Source organism: Eurosta solidaginis, chromosome 4 (assembly GCF_040869045.1).
Source record: "Eurosta solidaginis isolate ZX-2024a chromosome 4, ASM4086904v1, whole genome shotgun sequence".
Taxonomy (NCBI): domain Eukaryota; kingdom Metazoa; phylum Arthropoda; class Insecta; order Diptera; family Tephritidae; genus Eurosta; species Eurosta solidaginis.
The window spans coordinates 61960479-61982192 of NC_090322.1; the positions used below are offsets into that span (position 1 = coordinate 61960479).

At 35.5% G+C, this 21714-nt stretch overlaps 1 protein-coding gene across 2 annotated transcripts; it reads right to left on the reverse strand.

Moving 5' to 3' along the window:
- Nucleotides 1–542: 542 nt before the first annotated feature.
- On the reverse strand, nucleotides 543–21285 carry LOC137249879 (kelch-like protein 1). Of its 2 annotated transcripts, none has more exons than XM_067781880.1 (7): nucleotides 21173–21285; nucleotides 9671–9843; nucleotides 2898–3294; nucleotides 2382–2695; nucleotides 2107–2317; nucleotides 1928–2032; nucleotides 543–1854 (listed from the first exon to the last, which is right to left on the reverse strand). In XM_067781880.1, exons 2-7 carry the CDS (start codon nucleotides 9802–9804, stop codon nucleotides 1603–1605), a joined length of 1413 nt encoding a protein of 470 aa, XP_067637981.1. In that variant the 5' UTR covers nucleotides 9805–9843; nucleotides 21173–21285; the 3' UTR covers nucleotides 543–1602. The 2 variants fall into 2 exon arrangements, with proteins under 2 accessions (XP_067637981.1, XP_067637980.1); XM_067781879.1 differs by having other exon boundaries at nucleotides 21058–21279.
- Nucleotides 21286–21714: the final 429 nt, after the last annotated feature.

The window sequence follows — 21714 nt, forward strand, 5'->3', positions numbered from 1 at the left end:
GAAATCCATGAAATAGAGAATGTCTACGAAGGGGATTTCACTCGAGGGGTATCCTCATTATGTCAGACAGCCAGGCAGCCTTGCATACCTCGCATTCTTTTACATTAATTTCTAAGCTAGTGTAATCGCATAGCAGACCTAAATGATCTTTAAGTCAAAAGCAAGGTTTTGTTAGGTTAGCTTCCCGGGCACCAAGCACATGAAGGTAATGAATATGCAGACTACCTAGCCAAGCAGCGTGTTATAGCATAGACTCACAAAGACACACACTATGGAAACCATAAGTAATGGGAATTCAGACAATTCTGGGTTGAATGCATAGGGCAGACAGACAAAGAGAATTTCAGCCAAGCTCATTGATCTAAGCAGAGAGGACCTATGAACTCTCACTGGGTACTATTATTCAATACTACTTGGAGGAAATACCGTATGAAAACTTTGAATTCGATATTCTGTCCATACCCATTACCTGGCGGTCTTTATAGCTCCTCTTGCAATCTTAAAAACTAATGTAACAAAGCAAAACTTCCAAAGAGGTGCCCTTTCTGCACAGAATTCCTCACTTGATATCGTTTATTTGTAAATATTTTCAAAACCTTTTACAACGGCTCTTTTTAGTAAACATTTTTCAAATTAAGCTTATATTAAACGAATTTTTATTTATTTTGGAAGGACTTCCTTTTTCAAATTTGGTTTGGAGACAAACCGGTTTCGGCGCTGTGCCATCTTCAGTGCATTTTTCGTTTATCAAGGGAAGACGGAAATTCATTCCGACATACATCAACTTGCCACCATTTCAGAATCAACGACACAAAATTAATCAATAAACTTATTTTGGCTATGGCTAATATATACAATAGTTGTGCTTACTTATATTCATGTTTTTATTTACTTGATCATTTTGCTTTATTTAAAAAAAAAAATTAAATTTTATAGAATCTTCCGTATTTTTGTTATTTGCTTAAAACCATTACCGTGTTTTCCACACCATTTTTAATGCAGAAAACAAACAAATGTATAATTAAAACTAACGAAGAAGAACGCAGTAATTTTTAGTAAGTTTGCAAAATTATATATGTACGTGTAATAGAATTAACCCTTAGTTGAATGCAAGGCTTTATAAGTAATATTTTAATTTCACAATTTTGTCACTAGGCCCTGAAGAAGACCACAATAAAAGGTCGAAACGTCGGCACCATATGAAATAAAAAAGGCGTTTTTCTAATTTATTAGATTGTAAACCTGATTTTCTAACAACTCTAATTACAACAACACAGTCGGTAGTGCAAAATGTAATATACATACACAAACATATATACAGCTAGTAAAGTCTAGACATGATCCCTATGGCACCTAGATACAATATCCATGGAATAATCTAGCCAGATAATGTGGTAGGTACATTATCTGATTTCCAAACTTAAAATTTTCACAACTTAGACCGAGCCATATGATAGGCATATCTATCCAAGCTCTAGGTTATTCCTTGGTTTTTCTAAACTATTTTCCATTTGGGATATACATATTTGTTGTAAAAAAAATATTAAGGCAAAATATAAATAAATAAGTACACATATTAATACAAAGATATACAAGCATAAGTTAAGCCCGATTGAGGGAAACGCTACGCTTGCGGCTAGACTCCATTTTAACCAATTCATCAGTTGGCACAACAAAACACTTGTAATAACCGCCACTCGGTAAAGGCACAGCTTTAGTCCATCTATTTTCCGCTGGATTGTAAACATCTACGAAACCTTTATAATAATTTAGCAGTGAGCCACCGACAGCTAACAGTTGCCCATTTATTGTAATGCCGCTAACACCATGACGGGCTACTTCCAGTGGAGCTATCTAGAATTATTAAAATATTTCACATGATTAATATGCAGTCTTGATCTCTATGACATCTTTGGTTTAAACGTACCCTTGTCCATTTGTTAGTCTTCGGATTATAGCACTCAACGTCCCGACTGTAAGGGGGTATATTACCTGAACCTATCGCATATATCCAACCATTCAATGTGGAGGCCTGAAGTATATCAAATCGGTTTGTATAGATTTTTTCAAATTATGTAGTTTCTCGATCTTAAAAGCGATACTCACCCCGCAACAAAAACGTTTGCTGTGCATATCAGCACAATCACTCCAGCTGGATGTGATCACATTAAAACACTCAACTGATTTTAATAAGTTCCAATCTTTGCCAAAACCGCCAAGTACGTATATGAGATCACCAACTGCAACAGCAGTGGCGTTACGCCGTGCACGAGACATATCTGGTACTGAACTCCATTGCCCAGTACGAATGTCATATCTAATCAAGGTAGTGTTAAAAAAGTTAAATGTGTGGTAAAGAGTAACAAAAATCCATTAAGTACTTCTCTATAGTTTTGAGCGGATTCTCTTGATCTCTATCATAACCACCGATTGCGTAAATGAAACCCTTGACTGTGACGACGCACACATTTGCTCTACAGCTTTTCATTGGCGCCAACTCCTTCCACTTTTGTGTTTCTAAATTATAAGCATCAACCTTATTCGTTGGCGCACCATCGTCCAAACAACCGCCAACATAAATTAGTCTTCTCTCCGAATATGCTATGTCAGAGAATTTTTTGGTGCGAGTGATAATACCATGTTGTAACCATCTTTTATCGCCCTGGTTAGAACGGTAAGCGCGGCTCTCATTATCCTGGCAAAACATCAAACAGTAACTTGCTTCAGTTTTTATTTAATTTGAAAGAGTATCAAGGGAGTAGTTTCCATTGCAGCCATGAAAGAACTCATCTCTCAGAACTAGTAACGAGCGCAAGGTGTCAGCAAGCTGTTAAAAGCTCTAAAGGGAAATGCAAAGAAATCTGTTTTCCCCGAATATTGGTTAGACGTATGCTTACCTTTTGTGCGTCGCACTTTTGTACTGCCAAAATAGAGTATTTCGTAGTCATACTCATCGTAGGTGTTAATGTCGTTTTAATTGTTCTTAAATTTGCTCCAATAATTGACGGATTAACCCTCGGTACACGCTGCGGTCCTTTGTTTGATCCCTTCAAAAAAGCAACGCATATATCGGCAGCTTCATCCAATTTCAATATTGCTGCTGTAGTCAGCAAAGTGTGTGCATTTTGTTTATTGGGACAGAGTGTGCCCGAGTAGCAATATTTTATGAGCAATGAAAAGGGTTCTGGAGCTATATTTTCCATATAGATTTCTGCTGCTTTGCCTCTATCGGTGTTGAAAAGTTTATCGAAATAAATACTTGAAGCGGCCAAAACGATGCGATGGGCTCCAATGCTAAGTATAAAGTTAAACGATTACAAAATTTGCATACATACCTACATATTGAAATAATTTGGCATAAACCAAAGAGAGTTGGAATGGGAGTGATGATGGAAGTGGGAGGTAGAGCGGAAGTGGCAGCAAGATTGGGTATGGGAGTGAGAGTGCGAGTAGGAGTGGAAGTAGAAGAGTGAGTGGGGATGGGAGTAGGAGTTGGAGTGGAAGTTAAATGGAATAAGGCATGGACAAGAGCAAGGGTCTAAGTTCGGGTGTAACCGAACATTATATACTCAGCGTGAGTTTCAATTGTACAGTTAATTTCAGATAATTACTTTTCTAATCCTACTGAGGCATATTTTAAGCACAAACTATTCCCAAAAAAGTAAGGGAGTCTAATTTCGGGTGTAACCGAAGTTGGATTTACTCTGCTGCTTATTTTACGCATTTTAAGGAAACATACCTAAACTTTAAAACTTCGTCTATCCGTCCGTCCGTCTGTCTGTGATGACGATAGCTTGAGTGAATATTGAGATATCTCATTGAATTTTGGCTTCCTTAATACTCATCTCCCATCGCTATTTAAAATGAAATCTGATGATAACCACGCCCACTTTTTATTTATATAAAATTTTGGAAACACACAAAAAACCTGATTTTTTAGTAAATAATACACCTACGATGTTGACATTTGATCTAGGCCATTTTTACTAGAAGAATTTTGTTACGAGGGATTTATTTTTTTCCATGCTCTAGAAATGCTGTGTCATAAAAATAAAAAATAAATGTAAGGCGCGATAACCTCCGAAGAGATCTAAGGCCGAGCTTCTCTTCCAATTTGCGTCGTGCTCCTTATAGAAAATAATAATTTTCTATATAACTTTTAATAATTTATTTAAACTTTATTTACTTTAAAAGATATTTTTGATGACTAAAATATTTTCATTTTTTTGATAATAAAAAAATAACTAATATAATAAGAATAAATTTAAAATATAACAAGTATATTTGTTATAAGTAGATAACTCTACATATACTCCCCCTCCAGTGAAACGAAATTTTTTAAATGTTAATAATTTTGTGTTGATTGCGTAAAAAGTTTATGTTGGTATTGATGTAAGTACTCAATCTTTTGATGATTCGATGTACTTGATAGCTTATTTTATTTGTTATGTTTAGTTATTGTATTAATATTTTATGTATATTAATATTTGGTTGTGTTATTGTTATGTTGTTGAGGTTAAAAATAACTTAATAGCTGTTTGTTAAATATTGTCAATTATAATTATGTTTTTCATGAACCTAGCATGAGGTTGAATTATAGTAGATGGTTACTTTGTTTGCACAATTACTCAAAAATTAAAAACTTGTATTATGCAGAATGTATGTTCAATATATAATTGTATTCTGCATAATGTATGTCCAAGTTGTTGGTAAGGAATGAAAAGTTGATTCCTTAATTCGTTTGAGGGTGATATGAAATTGTCATATGATTTTAATTTCAATATGAAAGAAATGATATATGTCAATAAAAATTATTTTAAGAAATCTTTTGTGATTTTTTAAAATAGATTATAGTAATTAGTTTGAGTTTAAAAATTTAAATTTATTTCTTTGCTCTTTTTTTTTTTTTGAATTGAAAATGAGGTTTGTTAAATATGAATTTACTTTTATTGTGAAGTTTGTATGTCTGTTGCAAAATTTCTTAAATGTGTTAATGATATATATTTTTGATTATAAACTGGAGAAAGAGTGTACATAATTAATATAAATAATAAATTGACTATTGTTTTAAACTAATTAAAATACATTTTTAAGTAATGTAACATTAGTATTATAAATGGAATTATTTTGTTTAGATAAAATTTTTGTTTCATAATATAACAAAAGATTGAAGAAACAAACTTTTTAAAATAAAATATAAATATTAGTTGTCGAAAAATATAAAACTTTGAACAATATAGTTCATCAAATAGTCAGGTCATTCATTACACTGATACTATTAATTTTATGTGTTACATTTATTTTGATATTTTTTAAATTTTAATAAAGTTGAATTTTCAAAAAAAAAATTGTTGTATGTTATATGACTAGTTTAGTAGAATATTAGTGACAATTAAAAAATAAATGTGGTCGTAGACTAAAAGAAATGGTAAATTCGTAATGCCAAACATATATATATATATTTAATTTTTGATTTAAGTATCTATATGATTGATATGATTATCACTGGCTAATAGGATTTCAAGATTTTTTGTTTCATCAAGGCAGCTTTGTTTGTGATCAAAAAGATTATTGCATATGTTCAACTCCCGTAACGTACTCAGTATATCAATTTTATTATAGCTTTTGAAAAATTGAAGCGATTCAGGCAATGTTTCGAGAAGATTTTTAGATAAATTAACGTTTGAAGCTAATATGCTCCTCTAATGCCGTTTGAAAAACTTCATAAAGCATTGGTGAAAGATATTGCATTGTCACATTAAGTGTTTGTGTATTTCCAATTTTGTATTTATCGTGACATATTGCATTCTCATTACAGTCGTCAGTTGGACGACGTGGGTTATTCAAACTATCTGCCATCATGTTATATGAACTATTTGGTATAAATGAAATTTCCGATGATGTCGATTAAAGAGAATTAATATCACTTTGTTAAAGATGTTGTTGTTTTTCGATTGAGGCACACGCACGTTCACGTAATGTTCATTGAATATGTGTAGTATGGATTTAATCGGATTTCCGTCGATTTGTAAGTTAAATTATTTAACAGCGAAATTTCATCCGGGATTTTCGTAATTTTGTTATCGCGTGAATCAAACTATCTGCCATCATGTTATATGAACTATTTGGTATAAATGAAATTTCCGATGATGTCGATTAAAGAGAATTAATATCACTTTGTTAAAGATGTTGTTGTTTTTCGATTGAGGCACACGCACGTTCACGTAATGTTCATTGAATATGTGTAGTATGGATTTAATCGGATTTCCGTCGATTTGTAAGTTAAATTATTTAACAGCGAAATTTCATCCGGGATTTTCGTAATTTTGTTATCGCGTGAATCGAAAATAGGTCAGAAGATCAGAAGGATCGTTGGTAGGATCGCCAGATATAGAAAATAATAATTTTCTATATAACTTTTAATAATTTATTTAAACTTTATTTACTTTAAAGATATTTTTGATGACTAAAATATTTTCATTTTTTTGATAATAAAAAAATAACTAATATAATAAGAATAAATTTAAAATATAACAAGTATATTTGTTATAAGTAGATAACTCTTCCCTACAAATTGGCCGGACGGGACCTACATGTTTTATGCCGACTCCGAACGGCATCTGCAAGGCAGATGAGTTTTCACTGAGAGCTTTTCATGGCAGAAATACAATCGGAGCGCTTGCCAGACACTGCCGAGGGGTGACCCCGCTTAGAAAAATTTTCTTCTAATTGAAAAATCTTATTTCTAAAATTTTGATGTTGCTTTGCCCGGGAGTTGAACCCAGGGCATACGGTGTGATAGGCGGAGCACGCTACCATCACACCACGGTGGCCGCATAATGCTGTGTCATGCTTAATCGAAATAGGAGCGTGGCACCGCCCATTTTTAAAAAGATATCTCCTAATTTCCTCTTAATAATTAAACTTCGTAAGTGAAATACCGTTGATACAAAACTATTTTTCGCAAAGATATAGCTTATTTTATTTGCTTACGACCCTTTTCAAAATCTTGTATATAAAAGTTAATTTCGTTAATTTTTCTTTGAAGCATTCCTTATAGCAAAGGCAAGCTTTCTGCCGAATTTCGTTATGATAGGCTAAACGGGTTTGGATTTATGATTAATAATATTTGTAAATCACAAGTGGGCGGGGCCACGTCCATTTTCAACATTTTTTTGAAATTTTTATCAATAGTCTCAATATCAAATTTTAACATTGTAGGTGTGTTATGGCGGCCGCCGTGGTATGATGGTAGCGTGCTCCGCCTATCACACCGAAGATAGTGGGTTCACGCCCCGGAAAAAGCAACATCAAAAACTTTAGAAACAGGTTTTTTCAATTAGAAGAAAATTTGACTCAGCGGGGTCGCCCCTCGGCAGTGTTTGGCAAGCGCTCCGAGTGTATTTCTGCCATGAAAAGATCTCAGTGAAAACTCATCTGCCTTGCAGATACCGTTCGGAGTCGGCATAAAACAAGTAGGTCCCATCCCGCCAATTTGTAGGAAAAAAATAGGAGCACGACGTAAATTGTAAGAGAAGCTCGGCCTTAGATCTCTTCGGAGGTTATCGCGCCTTACATTTATTTATTTTATTTAGGTGTGTTATTTACTAAATAATCAGGTTTTTTTATGTTTTCCAAAAAGTTACATATATAAAAAATGGCCGTGGTTATCATCCAATTTCGCTCATTTTGAATAGCGATGCGAGATGAGTGCCAAGGGACCTACATATATACCAAATTCCAATAACATATCTTAATATTTACTCGCGTGCACAGGCTGACAAACGGACGTACATGGCTAAATCAATTCCTTTCTTCATCCTGAGCATTTTGATATGTGGAAGTCTATATTTATCTCGATTCGTTAATGGCGTTACGATCAACCGTTATGTTGCCAAAGTTATTATACTCTGTGTACAAAGTATGCTGAGTATGAAAATTGAAGATTTAGTAGAAGAGAGTGGGTGGGATGGAGGGAAAAAATGGACGCGAGGCTCACTTTTTGAATGTAGCCAAACCGATTTTCGGGCAGGACAAAGTCTGCCGGGTACACCACTACACAATAACATCTGCCCTGTTTAGGTGACATGATTATTCAAGAATGAGGGGGGATGGCCTAGAAGGTTTAATGTGGTCATAGTCGTTCCCGAGATGTTCGGGCTAGTAACTTAATCGTGGTTATTACCGGATCTATATTAAGCAAAGGACCATCAACATCTATAACGTTTCCCAAAACAAGAAGAAGAGAATAACATGTGTGTGTCTGCTTTGAGAACTGTGCTCTTGCAGGCATCTTACTTCGACGAGGGCCATTGTCTTGTATGCCTTTCTTTTCCTCATCGTGAAAAAGTATTCGTGGCCTTAGTCTTTTACAAGTTTTGCAAAGTGAAAAAGTGACAAAGTTAGTGCATAGCTCTTGGCTATTTGTTAACAGTAATCTGCGTATGTGATAATGGTTTCTTCGTCTAGTGAGAAAGGGAATTTAGATATGCAGTAGTAGATATATGGCACCACCGTGAAGATCGCCTTTTACCCCTCTTTGATTTTGCTAGTCTTGAAGGAAACTTTCTTCCTGCATGTTCTCAGAAAAATAAAACATTGCTGAATACAAGGAAATGATTCAAGAGTGTTGAAAGATTTTTTCCTTTGTTTAAATGGCTTTGGTTAAGACGTTCGGTTAGTCTGATTGAGCAACTCACTCCTGTCTTGTTTCATATTTTGGAAGGGGTAAGAGTAGACAGATACAGGCTGACGACTTACGTAGGGTCTTGTCCTTAGGTGTTCCTCCCGTTTGGTATTTCTATGATTATCTACCAGTCTCTCTCATATCCACTGAGGCCCCCGATTCAACAGTCTTAGTGATGGCGCTGCATTGACCAGGAAATTCGAGGTGATATTATTTTTAACCACAACCGGGGAGTTAAAGTCACATTATGAGTTGCAGACGGTAGACTATGCCTCGTTGAAATACGGTTGGGTTGCGCGTGACTCTCAACGCATGGTTACAGTGTAGCCGACGTTTTCGCTGATTTGCTCGTCATCATGGTTAAAAATACTTATCATTTTAGACGTTTGGATGCAGAATTTGAAATCTACCAGAACATGGCATTTGACCGATTCGGCATGTTTGTACAGCACTCTTGCTTGAGAAACCAGAAAGCTGAGGATAATATCTAACATGTAGGCATTGCGATAGTGCTACAACCTCGTAGCTATGTATGTGAAAATGTTGGCGGCGGTGGCTTTTTAATATCACGCAGGACTTTTGAGCGTGGGCACCGCAGGAATACAAGTATAAAAAATGCTACGAAGTCTGTTTTAAGTGGAGTCCACGTTCGGAACTACCCGTTCAATACCACTGCCTTTGGCACAGTGTCTTGAACCGAATATGAACGTTCAAGGTGCACAATAATATTTCGGCAGTTTAAGTGGGTCTAGGTGGATGGTTAGGTCCGATGCATGTCGGGATTATGAGAGAAAGTAGACACCTGACTGCATAACGTTGCTTCAAGGATTATAATTTTGTTAGGAAGCATTTTTCCGCAAGCCTGGCAACATATTGAAACAGAATTGTGATATAAGTAATATGTACTTAATATGTGTTTTTTTGAAGCTTCCAAGATAAATCTTTTAGGGAGATGCGTTCTTATAATTCAACATTACTACTCACCGCTTTTCATTATTCTTCCACAAAAACGTCACGTCAATATATTTTTCATTGTTAAGGAACAAATCAAATTTCTTCCAACTTTTGTCAATAATTTGTTTATCCGTTCCGTTAATATTGGTATTTGAATTCGCCATGGCCAATCGGAGTTATGAAGGCAACTCTAATTTTGGATTCTGGAAGAAAAATTGGAACCAGGATATTGAATGTTATATAAGTGATCGCAGTAAAGACGATCGAATAACGTGTTTGCATTAAAAGGAAGGCAATATCTATAGTTTCACGTAAAAGAAATTACAAAAAAATTGTTTCTGCATAAATATACGAAACGCATCCAACTTAGTAAAAAATCGTTGACTTTATTTCAAAAACGGAATATTTTGGAAAACCCAGTTACAAACACGTTATGTTCAATACCTCAGTTTTAAGATCGCGGGTTCGATTCAAGCTCAAGGCCTAACAATAATTATTTTATCATTATCATTGTTATGATAATTTTTTTCTTAATTTTTATGGTAAAAGTCTAGTTGAGGGGTTGTTACGGTCTGCGGTTATGGTCTATGGTTACGGTCCACTTGGGAGCGTTTTCGTGCGATGTTGCGATGCAAAAGTATCGAAAACAAGAAAAAAAAAGATCTGCGATCACTAGCAAAAAAATTGCCACGAGTTTCCGGAAAAAGGTCGAAAAAGAAGGCCGCTGCAAAAAGGGCTGATAGGAGGGAAAAGGCACGAGTTTCCGGAAAAATTTGGAGGAAGAAGGCCGCTGCAAAACGGGCTTATAAAAAAGACACCAACTCAAATTAAAACGCGAGGGTAACGAAAAGGGAACCATAAAGTCGCCGCTAAAACGTTTATATGAAGCACCACCTTTTGATGAAGACAAATTCAATGCTACTGTAAACGAATATAACATAAGGAAATTGCTAAGGGTCTTAAGAATACTTCTTAAATGTGGCTGGCTTTAAAATCCCCAATGTACCCAAACGAGTTGTAAAGCCAAACTTGAAGCATTCTTCGGTGGATAAAGAAGATGACGCAGCTATAATTGTATCCGATCTGCAACGTGGCGCCAAAGTTGACTATGGTCCCACAATTCAACATTATGAGGATATATTCCGTGAAGCCGGCATTGAAGGCCTAACTATTATACCATTCAGTAAGTTGCGAAATGAGTGCAAGCCGTTTGAAACTGTACGCAAATTTGGTAATACATATGACTACTTTGTTGTGACGGTCGTTTGGTAGGACATGCATCCGGCTTTTGTGGCAAGGTATTCCAAAAAACCACGCACCACCTTCCACACAGTTCGCATGGAAAGTCAGAAATTTTGAAACGCGAAATTGAGAAATCACTAAGTCGTACTGCTTATAAACAATTGCAAAAGGGAAAGAATCTCCAATAACTGGCGACCACAATAACCACCCACTGCGCAACAACCACCAGCGCGCCACCTCGCGCACTCTACCATACTCGAAGGCGCCATATTCGAGCGCAACAACCACCAGCGTGCTATCATCATCGACTGAGTCATCCAACAGCGCCAACAACCACCAACCACTGGCAAAGACAACAACAGCAGGGCCACATCCATAGGCCTGCTGCAACGAACCCATATAGGCCTGCTGTAGTATCTACCGTGGCAACAGCAACGAGTAGACCAGCCGTGACACCAAGACCAGCACGAAATCGGTGAGTTCGTTCCGGATACGGAAAATATCTCTTAAAGTAGGTGCTTTTGAAACAGATTTTCTGTAGATGCTTATAGAATTTTACTTATTTCTTTTTTGTTTTAATCTTAATAAGATTTATTTCCTTACTCAATGTTGTATTGTAGTTACAATAATTACTCAAATGCACTTCCCCACAATCGAAAATTACACAAATCAATAAATGTTTGAATTTGCGCTGTTACATTTGTTTAAAAGCTGTTAAATACTATATAATTATTGTTTGAGAAAATTTTGTAAGAACCTCCTATTAAGGTTATCGTCTCAAGGCGTATATTCACGATACATACATACGTACCTACATATAAAGTGTTCAAGAAAAAGGTGTAATAATTGGATTTTTATAAAATGCGCCTTTCCAAGATTTTGTCTAATTAGTATATACCTATATACGTACATAAAATACCTATAAGTTTAACTTGTAATTACTTGCTATGTATAAGTTACTTAACGAATATCTGCAAAATGATAATAGTTACATAAGATAAAGCAAGCATTAATTTGGTAAAACTTAAATGGAAAAAATTAGAATCTAAAATTTGAAATAGATGTAACCCTAATTAAATACATAGAAAATGAAAATTTAGAGTGATGAAACTAAAGGTCAAAATAGACTTGAAATAGGAAAATAGTTTAACCTAATTAATTTCAACTAAACAGGAAAGGGAGTAGAGCTTAGAAAACTAAAGTAAGATGAATTATAAATAAGGCAAAAAAGAAAAAAAAAATATTACTTCATTTTTTTTGGGAAATAACAAAGAAAAGTTAATAATAACAGTAATAAAAATAATAAAAATAAAACCAACTTAAACTAAAATAAAACGAAATAAACGAAATTGCAAAAAAATAAATAAATATACCAAAAAATAAATTAAACTATAATAAAATAAGATGTAATGAAATAATAGAGTTCATAAAACAATAGATTTAAAAATAGAATAAAATTTAAAATTAATCCAAATCAAATGTAATAAAATAAAATTAAATTATAATAAAAAAATACATTAACTTAATAAATACGAGAAATAAACACAGTAAATAATATAACAATATACGTGGCTATAAAGAAGAAAAAAAAATTTTTTTTTGTTTTAGAAAAAGTAAATTTTACTTAATTTTGTATTCAAACTTTATAGTCCTAAAATATGTTTTGTGAATGGAAAAAAATTCAACGAAATTCTTACTTTGTAGGTAGTATATTTACTATACATAAACACATTTATTTACATATTTTTTTCTCACACAAAGTGTTTATACCGATTATCAAAAAAAAGGGGAACATAAATATATGTATAATTTGAAATATTAAGAGCAAAAGTAAGAAAAAAAAACCCCAACAGAACAAGCTTAGCCAGACTTAAGTATTCATATTCCCATTGTCCCCACATATATCCACGCATTAAATAATCAAGGTCAAGATGCAATGTTCCTGTGAGTCGTCATGGTATATTATACCAATTAACAATTTTCAATGTTTAAGTAAAACCAGGATTTCGTCTTCGATTTCGGCCCAATAAAGTGTGAACTGTTGGATCATTTTTTTTTTTTCTCTCACTTTATACACTACACTAACTTACATACATTTTCATAGTGAAAATAGCTATTCGTAGTTCAACATTTTTTTCCGTTCTGAATTTGTCTTGGGACGATGCTATAAGCAGCCTTGTTTTGGCTTTGGAGCCTATGCTGTAGCCCTGGTTAAGAAACCTGCACTATCGTATTTTTTTTTAGTAGCATACATACGTTAATAGAAATGAGTATTGAATAAAATTTGTAAATAAAATAGGAATGCTGGTGTTCTGGCTCATTTAGAAAGCACGTAGGGTTACCAGGTAAGGGGCCACCGAAATATAGGTGCGTCGGTGGCCATGGTTTTTGAGGGAGGGCTCAGCACCGGGCGTCGCAACAACACCCGCGGCGCCCCAAGTTATATTCGGCCCTTTTTGTTTTTCTTATTTTAATTTTCAGCGTTTTTTTGCATTTCAGCGTTAGTAACCGGCCATGTCCGGTTCGCTAAATTTTTTTTGCGGTTATTTCTTTTTGGATTTTAAATTTTGAATGTCTGTCCGTGACATCCGATTCGGCCGGATGTTGTTTTAGTTTGAATTTATAAGCGTTGAGTAGGTCTCTGCGCTTCTGTCGGTTTTTTTGAATTTGACAGCTGAGTCTTGAATAGGCATGATAGGAACTTTTTTCTGATTGTGGCGCAGGAACAGTAAGGTTGGCAAGGACCTGCTCCAGCCGACAATGACTAGCCACTGTGCACCACCACATCATGCCGACCGCCTTCCTTACTGCTTCCACCGAAAATGCGAATCCATAACAGGGTCGACTGCTAATACGCTACCAAAAATTGTATCTCTGTCCAGAGATATTTGCAGTTGAAGTTGGCGATTTTCATGTGGTTGTTGTAATGTTGGGTACCCACAAAACAAAATTGTGAACATAGTGTTTTGTGCGGATATAGTTTTGTTCTCCAAACCGGTGTTTAACACACCCAGGGAAATTTTTTATAAGCGCGGCCGAAGGCCGCCAACGCAGAAATGTGTTCTGCGCAAAAATACTATGGATACCACCCCCGGTTTCGGAGGTACCCGCGGGTCTTTTTTCGGTTTTTCGTTAATATCTTTTGAACGACTTAACATTTTTATTTTCCGCCTTCGGATTATTTATACTGATGTCAAGACGCGTCGTTTGACACCTCTCTCGATATTTTTGGTGGCGTATTAGCCGTCGACCCCTCAACTAGACTTTTACCATTTTTATTTTCTTTCTTCTATTCTAATTTAAATTTAAATTTTTTTCATTTAAGAAAAATTTTTTGATAACAATAATAATGATACAATAATTAATGTTAGGCCTTGAGCTCGATTCGAACCCGCGATCTTACAAATCAGTAGGCAGATGTAACAAGAAGTATTAGCACTTGTTCGGAAGTAGTCTTAAACCTGTAGTACGAAACTGGCGCTTTGCGTAGGATATTCCCCACATAAATATGACGTAGTTTTGAGTTGTGGTTAGGTTATCTACCGTAACCAAGGGAAATACAAGGTGCCATGTGGAAAATGCATTTAACGACCAGGTTCGCACACAGTTTTGAACCATTCAGGGGTTTAATCAATTCGTCAACATTTGACCTTAATTAAAAACCTTTAAAAAATGTATTATTTCGTTTGAAATTTGCTGCTAAAGATCTTAAAAAAAGGAAATTTTAGATACTTCTGAATTTAAAGAAACGCCAAAAAGTTTATTCTTGCTGCTGAAAAGTCATTTTTCGTTCTTTTTTGTTTTGCTAGTGAAGACTGCCTTGGTTTAACATTGCAAACAAGCCTTTTTCACGAATAAAACTAAATTAAAAAAAATATTAGTTGGGTCGATACATATGAAACTCTCCTGAGCTCATCATAAAAGGTCATGTGCAGTTTTAAAGTAAACGCTCAAGATTTTGAGTTATTTCCTTTCCATCGAAATAGGAGCAACCAAGAATTTTTAAGATACTGAGTTGGAGCTTTACGGCCAAATTAAAATTTCCCTTTTGCCTCCTACGCGTTTCGATGCTTCCGCATCTTCTTCAGGGAACCTAGTTTTTTTTTAAGAAAACAACTAGTTAACAATAGCCATGTTTTTTTTTACACGTAAACGCCTATACGCTTATACTTTATATGGACTGCTAAGCGTCAAACTTTAAATACACCTCTGAAGTTGCTGCGCATAAAATGTGTACTACTAAATTTCAATAGGCATTATACTCAGATGTAACTGAAATATGTGTTTTTTTGGTTCACCCTCTACACTAATTCTATGTATTCTATGTGTGTCCATAATTCATCGCAACTGATTTAGCTATATGTTATATATATATATGTTATATATATATATGTTATATATACATATATATATGTTATACTGTTTTCACACAGACGGCTTATTGAATAATAAAGGCAGTTTTCTACATTAAGACGCTTATTGAGCTCAATCTTCCCTACAAAATTCGAATCTATTATTATTTCATTAGTAGCTAATCGAATACCTAATGAAGTCAAAAGCACAGTGCAACTCTGTTGGCAGCGTTCCGCTTCCGTTTCCGCTTCTTAGTTTTCAAAGCAAATGTCATTGTCTGCATGGCGGAGCGATACAAGGTGGCCGCATCGAACAGCTGATTATAACCTTTTTTATTTGATTTGATACATCAACTACCGGCGCAGTACGATTTTGACATTTGTCCACCGAATTTACAAGTACATGGAATTTTTTTTGTTTGTAGTATGTCACCATGCTCCCACCTTGTATCGTTCCGCCATGATTGTCTGTCTCATCCTTCATACTAATCGAGCAGTTACTTCTGTGTGAAAGCAAAAAATTTACGATTTCATTAGCTGGTGAAATGAGATCATTAAGTTTCTGGGTGAAAACAGTATTACAGGCATACAACAGAGGGTCGTGTCTCCGCTTTTCGGTACACCCTGTTGCTGTAGCTAGTTGTTTAACCACTTCCGCTAGATGGGTCTCCTAAGCATTGTCTAAGCGAGGATAGGCGTTTTTTTTTTTCACGCGCAAACGTAAACGTATACGCGTGTATAAAAAAAACACGGCTAATAATAGACAAGCAATAATTTCACAGTTTTTAATCAATACAATACACATAAAACAGTGAATTTTTATTGATTATAGTGTATGTTTAACTTTATTTATTTGTTTGCTCTCCGAAGTGTCAGTTTTTTCTTAAAGAAATAATGCACAACTAAATACTTCTTGGTAATAACAGAGTTGCCGTGTGCAATTGCTCCTGAAAATCTCTAGAAAATAGAAGTCGAAATTTTGCAAGGAGTGTCATTTGAATTTTTCTTGGTATTTTTTAGAGCTTCATACTTAAGAACTTACTCTTAAGAAAATTTTGAGAAATCCGAGTCAATTGTTGTCTTGCTGCCCATTTGATATGGCAGTTGTAAAACTGCAAAGATGTGTGTCGAATACAACCAGTGTTGCCACTTTAGCTTTTTTCAAGCTAGATTTTGCTCTTTTCCGTTTAGCTTGAAAAACTGTGACTTCGCTTTAAGATTTTTTCAGAAATTGTTTAGCTCTTTTTATCTTTTTTCAAAATTTTATAAAGTCTAGATTTACAATTTGGTGTAGATTAAATTTTAAGAACTTTAAATTAATTTGGGATAGATGTTAAAACTTTAAGATGCTTAATAACAGATAATGCTAGCGTTATAGTAGACAGAAATCGAGAAATAGTACCTTTTTAAAATTTTGGCTTTCGGAAAAATGTTAATGTTGGACGAAATTTTGCAGAACTTTTCTTTTTTTTAGGAACTTCAGAACCATTGAACATAGAACAGCAATTTTTAAAAACTAAAATTCTGTTTAGAAATTTTCTAACTTTTGAAAATATGTGATGATTGGGCGTTTTTACAGATCTTTCTTATTTTCAGAAACTCCAGAACCATTTAAATGCTACTCAGAACAATTTTTGTATTTTCAAGTTTTTGTTTTAATTTCTCGACTTTTGGAAAAATGTGGGGATTGGGCTGGGCGTAAAATTGCAGAGCTTTTTTCTCGTTTTCAGGAGCTCTAGAGCTATTTCAAACCTACTTAAAACAGTTTTGTACAGAGAACGTGTAACTAAAGAGAACCGCCAACAGAACGAATAGTGGGAAGCAGTAAAGCATCAAATCGCGGGCAGGTAATTCACCATTGGGAAAATGTGGCATGAAATTCGTCAATTCCAACGCTAGAAAAATATTATTTTGATATAATAAACACAATTTTTTTTTTAACGTTTTTGTGAAATTTCAACGAAAAATTTAAAATTTACGTCTTTGGTTGAGCCATATTTGCAAATAAAACAGAGTTTAATGCTGGACCTATGGTCTCAGCAGATACAGTCCGTCACAGTCACGATATCCAACATTTTCCACATATCACTTACGTGGCAGCAACTGACAAAATACATTATGTAGGAGGAAAATTGTAGATTTCATTATTAAAATCAGAGCCGTTCAAAAATGTGTATATTGATGTGCAAATTTCAATACGTATACAAAATTATATGTACACTAAAACGTTTTTAAATTGACATATACATATAATAGCAATGCTATTAGTTGACGAAGGACCGGTTTTTCAGTAATTGGTTAAGCTCAGCTTAAACTAAATTTGCTTAAACACCAGTTAAACTACTGAGCAGTTTTTCAAACACAGTTTGAGGCCGCTTTTGGGGTATGCTTTTTGTGCGGCAACATTGGTTTTTTTATTATCTAGATAATTTGTAGATACGGCAACAACAGAATTTTGTCTACCCAACAAACATGGAAAAAAATTCTCTAGTGAAATATATATATATCTAGCTCCGGAAGTGATATCCAACATAATTATTTAATTATTCTTAAACCAGATTGTTCTCGAGTTGATATGCAACTTCATTCTCGAATCACTATCCAACCCTGGAGAAAGTAAAATTAAAAGTTTTCGAGTTGATCTACAACGTCATTAATATTTTCCAATTATTATCCTAATTTCGAGGGATTTTGAGAATGTACAGTTCTCAAATGAATATTCAACACATTTCTCCAGTTGATATCCTACATTGCATATTAAGTTGAAGTGGAGTTGAAGAAAATCTCCAGGTGGTACCTCCAACACCAACAGCTGTTTATTGTGAGATATGAACACCTGGTTGATAGCAGTAAGGAAGCGTAATTAATCAAAAATAAATTATATATAGGCGGCCGCCGTGGTGTGATGGTAGCGTGCTCTGCCTGGGTTCACGCCCAGGCAAAGCAACATCAAAATTTTAGAAACAAGGTTTTTCAATTATTAGAAAATGTGTCTAAGTGGGGCCGCCCCTCGGCAGTGTTTGGCAAGCACTTCGAGGGTATTCCTGCCATGAAAAGCTCTCAGTGAAAACACGTCTGCCTTGCAGATGCCGTTTGGAATCGGCATAAAACAAGTAGGTCCCGTCCCGCCAATTTGTAGGAAAAATTAATAGGAGCACGACGCAAATTGGAAGAGAAGCTCCGCCTAAAATCTCTTCGGAGGCTATCGCGTCACATTTATTTCAATTAAATTATATATATGCCATTTTATTTTCGTGTAAAACTGTAGTATGGAATCTTATATTTGAGTCCAGTTAGAGAACCAAACGTTGTTAATTAAATTTTTTCAACTTAAGCATGGCTGACGAACTTGCAAGAGGGGGCACATCCGTTCCGCTTTCGTCGTCCGGGAAGGGATTGGGCATGCCGCTCGCTACCTGTAAGCTCACTTTGAAAGGAATTGTCCTTAGGGAAGCGGGTGTGAGATTGAGCAATCTCGTATCCTGCTACCACACTAAGCTTGTGTGGCCTGAATGGGACGCTAGACGTACAAGAAGTCTCCTTCTTCTTGGAAGGTTGGACATATCTCTGGTTGTTGGACTTATAACCGGCCACATAGCAATCGGGAAGCATGCACAATGGTTGGGTGCTCCTTATAATGATTACTGCAGGAGCTGCAAAGACGAAGAGGAGATAGAAACAGTCAAGCTTTTCTGTGCGACTGTCCTGCGCTTTGGCGCAAGAGGTAGAAATTTCTGGTATCTTCCTTCTTTGACGATCGTTGTGATCTGGCTAAGTTGGAACCTAAGAAATTCCTGACATTTGCTGAATCAACCTGTTGGTTTGAGTAGGGGAGGGATCCACGTGGTATCACAATGGGACCTTTTGGGCCTAAGTGCACTGGTGCTCGTACCGGTGGCCACTCTAACTTAACTTAACCTAATAGCAGTTTTTGCTTTATAAAAAATTCCCTCTTTTGCTGAGCACGCTAGAATTCTTGAGTTTCGAAACAACTCTTAAGATTTTAGAAGTATGCCTAGTTATCAGCATGAGCTCTAATGGTACTCAAGCCCAAATGCTTGTTGGGTATATTCGACGCCATTTCGAACGAACGCAAATAACTGATAGGTTAACTAGAGTTTAACCCTGTCAGGTCGGCCGCTTAAGCTCAGCCTAAACTTCAGTTAAAGTAGACTAAAAAACGGCAGAATAAGTTGAAGCGTTGTTTAATTTACAAACGTAGTTGAACTTGTGCTGAAAAAAAGGGCGAAGTATTATTATTTTAATCAGAGCTGCCCCCAAATTCCAACGTTCGCTAACGCCAAAACTCAATCGCTAAAGTATCTAAAACAGTAGCAGGTGCGCAGAAAAGTATGCAACATTTAGTACAATATGGTCATAAGGAGAAACCGCCTAAGCCCTATGTAAGAGTATTGCTGTAAGGCTGATATTCCTTGTGACTTATGATACGAAATGTTGCATACTTTTCTACGCACTTGATACTGTATTGGATATTTTTAACGATGGAGTTTTAACGTCCGCGAACGTTGGATTTTGGGGGCAGCTCTGATTAAAGCTGGAGACATTGGTGCTTTATCGGTAACTTTATATCAGCTGATTCGACCAACCTTATGGGAATCAATGCAATCGATTATTGGTGCCGCTAAGGTCGTAACCGTATCGTAGCCAACCAATTGGTTTTTGGTTTACCGTCGTAACCATAAACAGCTGATTACGTTAGGGATACGACTACAGCGATACGACATACGGCATCAATTACTCCCGCTTAAAATAACACTGCGTCAACTAATAGCATTACTATTATATATGCGACGTATTTTACCTGTTTAAGCCATTACGACACTTTTGAAAAAAAAAAAAAACCCATATGGTCTTAGTTAGTTTTAAGAATTACCTATTTCTGTCAGAAATTGGTGGGACTGGGTTGTCGGCGTTTCTAATTTGGAAATTCGAATAAATATATCACATTTTGCAGTAGATGAGCACAATCCGAGCTGTACGAGCTATACGCAGACATCAACATAGTCCAGCGAATTAAAACGCAGCGGCTGCGCTGGCTAGGCCATGTTATGCGAATGAGAGATGATGCTCCGGCCAAGAAAGTGTTTCTATCGGAACCCGCCTATGGGAGCAGAGGTAGAGGACGGCCCCCACTCCGTTGGAAGGACCAGGTGGAAAACGATTTAAACTCCCTTGGCGTGACCAATTGGTGTCGGTTGGCGGAGCGAAGGAGCGACTGGCGCGCCTTGTTGGACGGCCATAACCGTTTAGACGGTTAAGCGCCAATTAAGTAAGTAAGAGCACAATCCGATACGCTTGAATAGACTTAAGCAATTTTGATCGACACATAGGGTAGGGGAGTCAAGCTACATACTTCAATTGTGCCCCGAAATTTCCACTGAACTGACAATTTTTACAGTGGATTTTCAGAAACGTCATATGTTTATGTTATAAGGCCCGATGGCAAAACAGCAAATTATCTTTTGAATACAACGTTACTTTAAAAATTTGTCAAAAACTTATAATACACTAATGTCAGGTTAACTCTTTCTCAAAAAGTTAATTTGCCGTTCTGCAATCGAGCCTAAGCGATCAAAATTTTATGTAGAATGTAATTGTAACGCTAATTTCTCAGAAACGGCCACATAAATTTCTAAATTTTTGCACACTTCTACATAAATATTCCCACTATTGACCAGAACAAAAATTTTAGGATAAACAAATGACGTTACATTATTCACATAATGATATGCATCGACTCATATATAATGCAAAAAAGTTTCAGATTTAAACTCCAAATTTTTAAACACGTCACATACTTACATACATATAAGTATATGTTATTTGGACTCAAGCATTTGTTCATGTGTAAACAACACCCAACAATCACAATTTAATAAACATTTTTTGTTTATTTAACGCTAATGTTAATATGTACCAAATATTTTATTCTGCCACACTTTGACTTAAGAAGAAAATTATTAACGAAATAAATTTTTATAGCACTGAATAACAAATACCAAACGATCAGCTTCCCCCGCAAAAATGCACTATCGGCGATTCGTATACAAGCATAATGGTTGAGTCACAATGAAGATACGTTCAGCCAATCTTATGAATTCCAGTAAAAGCCCCGTCACATAAGCAGTTTCTCATATAGATGAGTTTAACGCTATCTTATGCAAAATGAGTAGATTACGCATTTTTTTTTTATGGAGAACAACAGATCGAGCGACACTGACAACAAATGAATAGAACACTAAATATGTTAGCAAGTATTTTTCTTGTGTGGTGATAATTTTTATAAAAGTGCAGAGATTTTTTTTATAATTACAAGCGCAACATCTTGCGTGATTGTGGCGATGTTACTGCCATTCATTGGATTGCGTTGAACGTATCTATATGAAAAACTTCATTGTGGATCGGCCTTAACATCGCGACGTTTTCAAATCACGCATTTGCAAATTGAGACTTGGCAGT

Excerpts from the sequence above, each read along its gene's own strand:
- LOC137249879 (XM_067781880.1), bottom strand. The coding sequence starts at position 9,804 with ATGGCGAATTCAAATACCAATATTAACGGAACGGATAAACAAATTATT. Across the intron at positions 2,033-2,106 it reads GCAAACGTTTTTGTTGCGGG|GCCTCCACATTGAATGGTTG; the intron begins GTGAGTATCGCT and ends GATATACTTCAG. Across the intron at positions 1,855-1,927 it reads AGACTAACAAATGGACAAGG|ATAGCTCCACTGGAAGTAGC; the intron begins GTACGTTTAAAC and ends TAATAATTCTAG.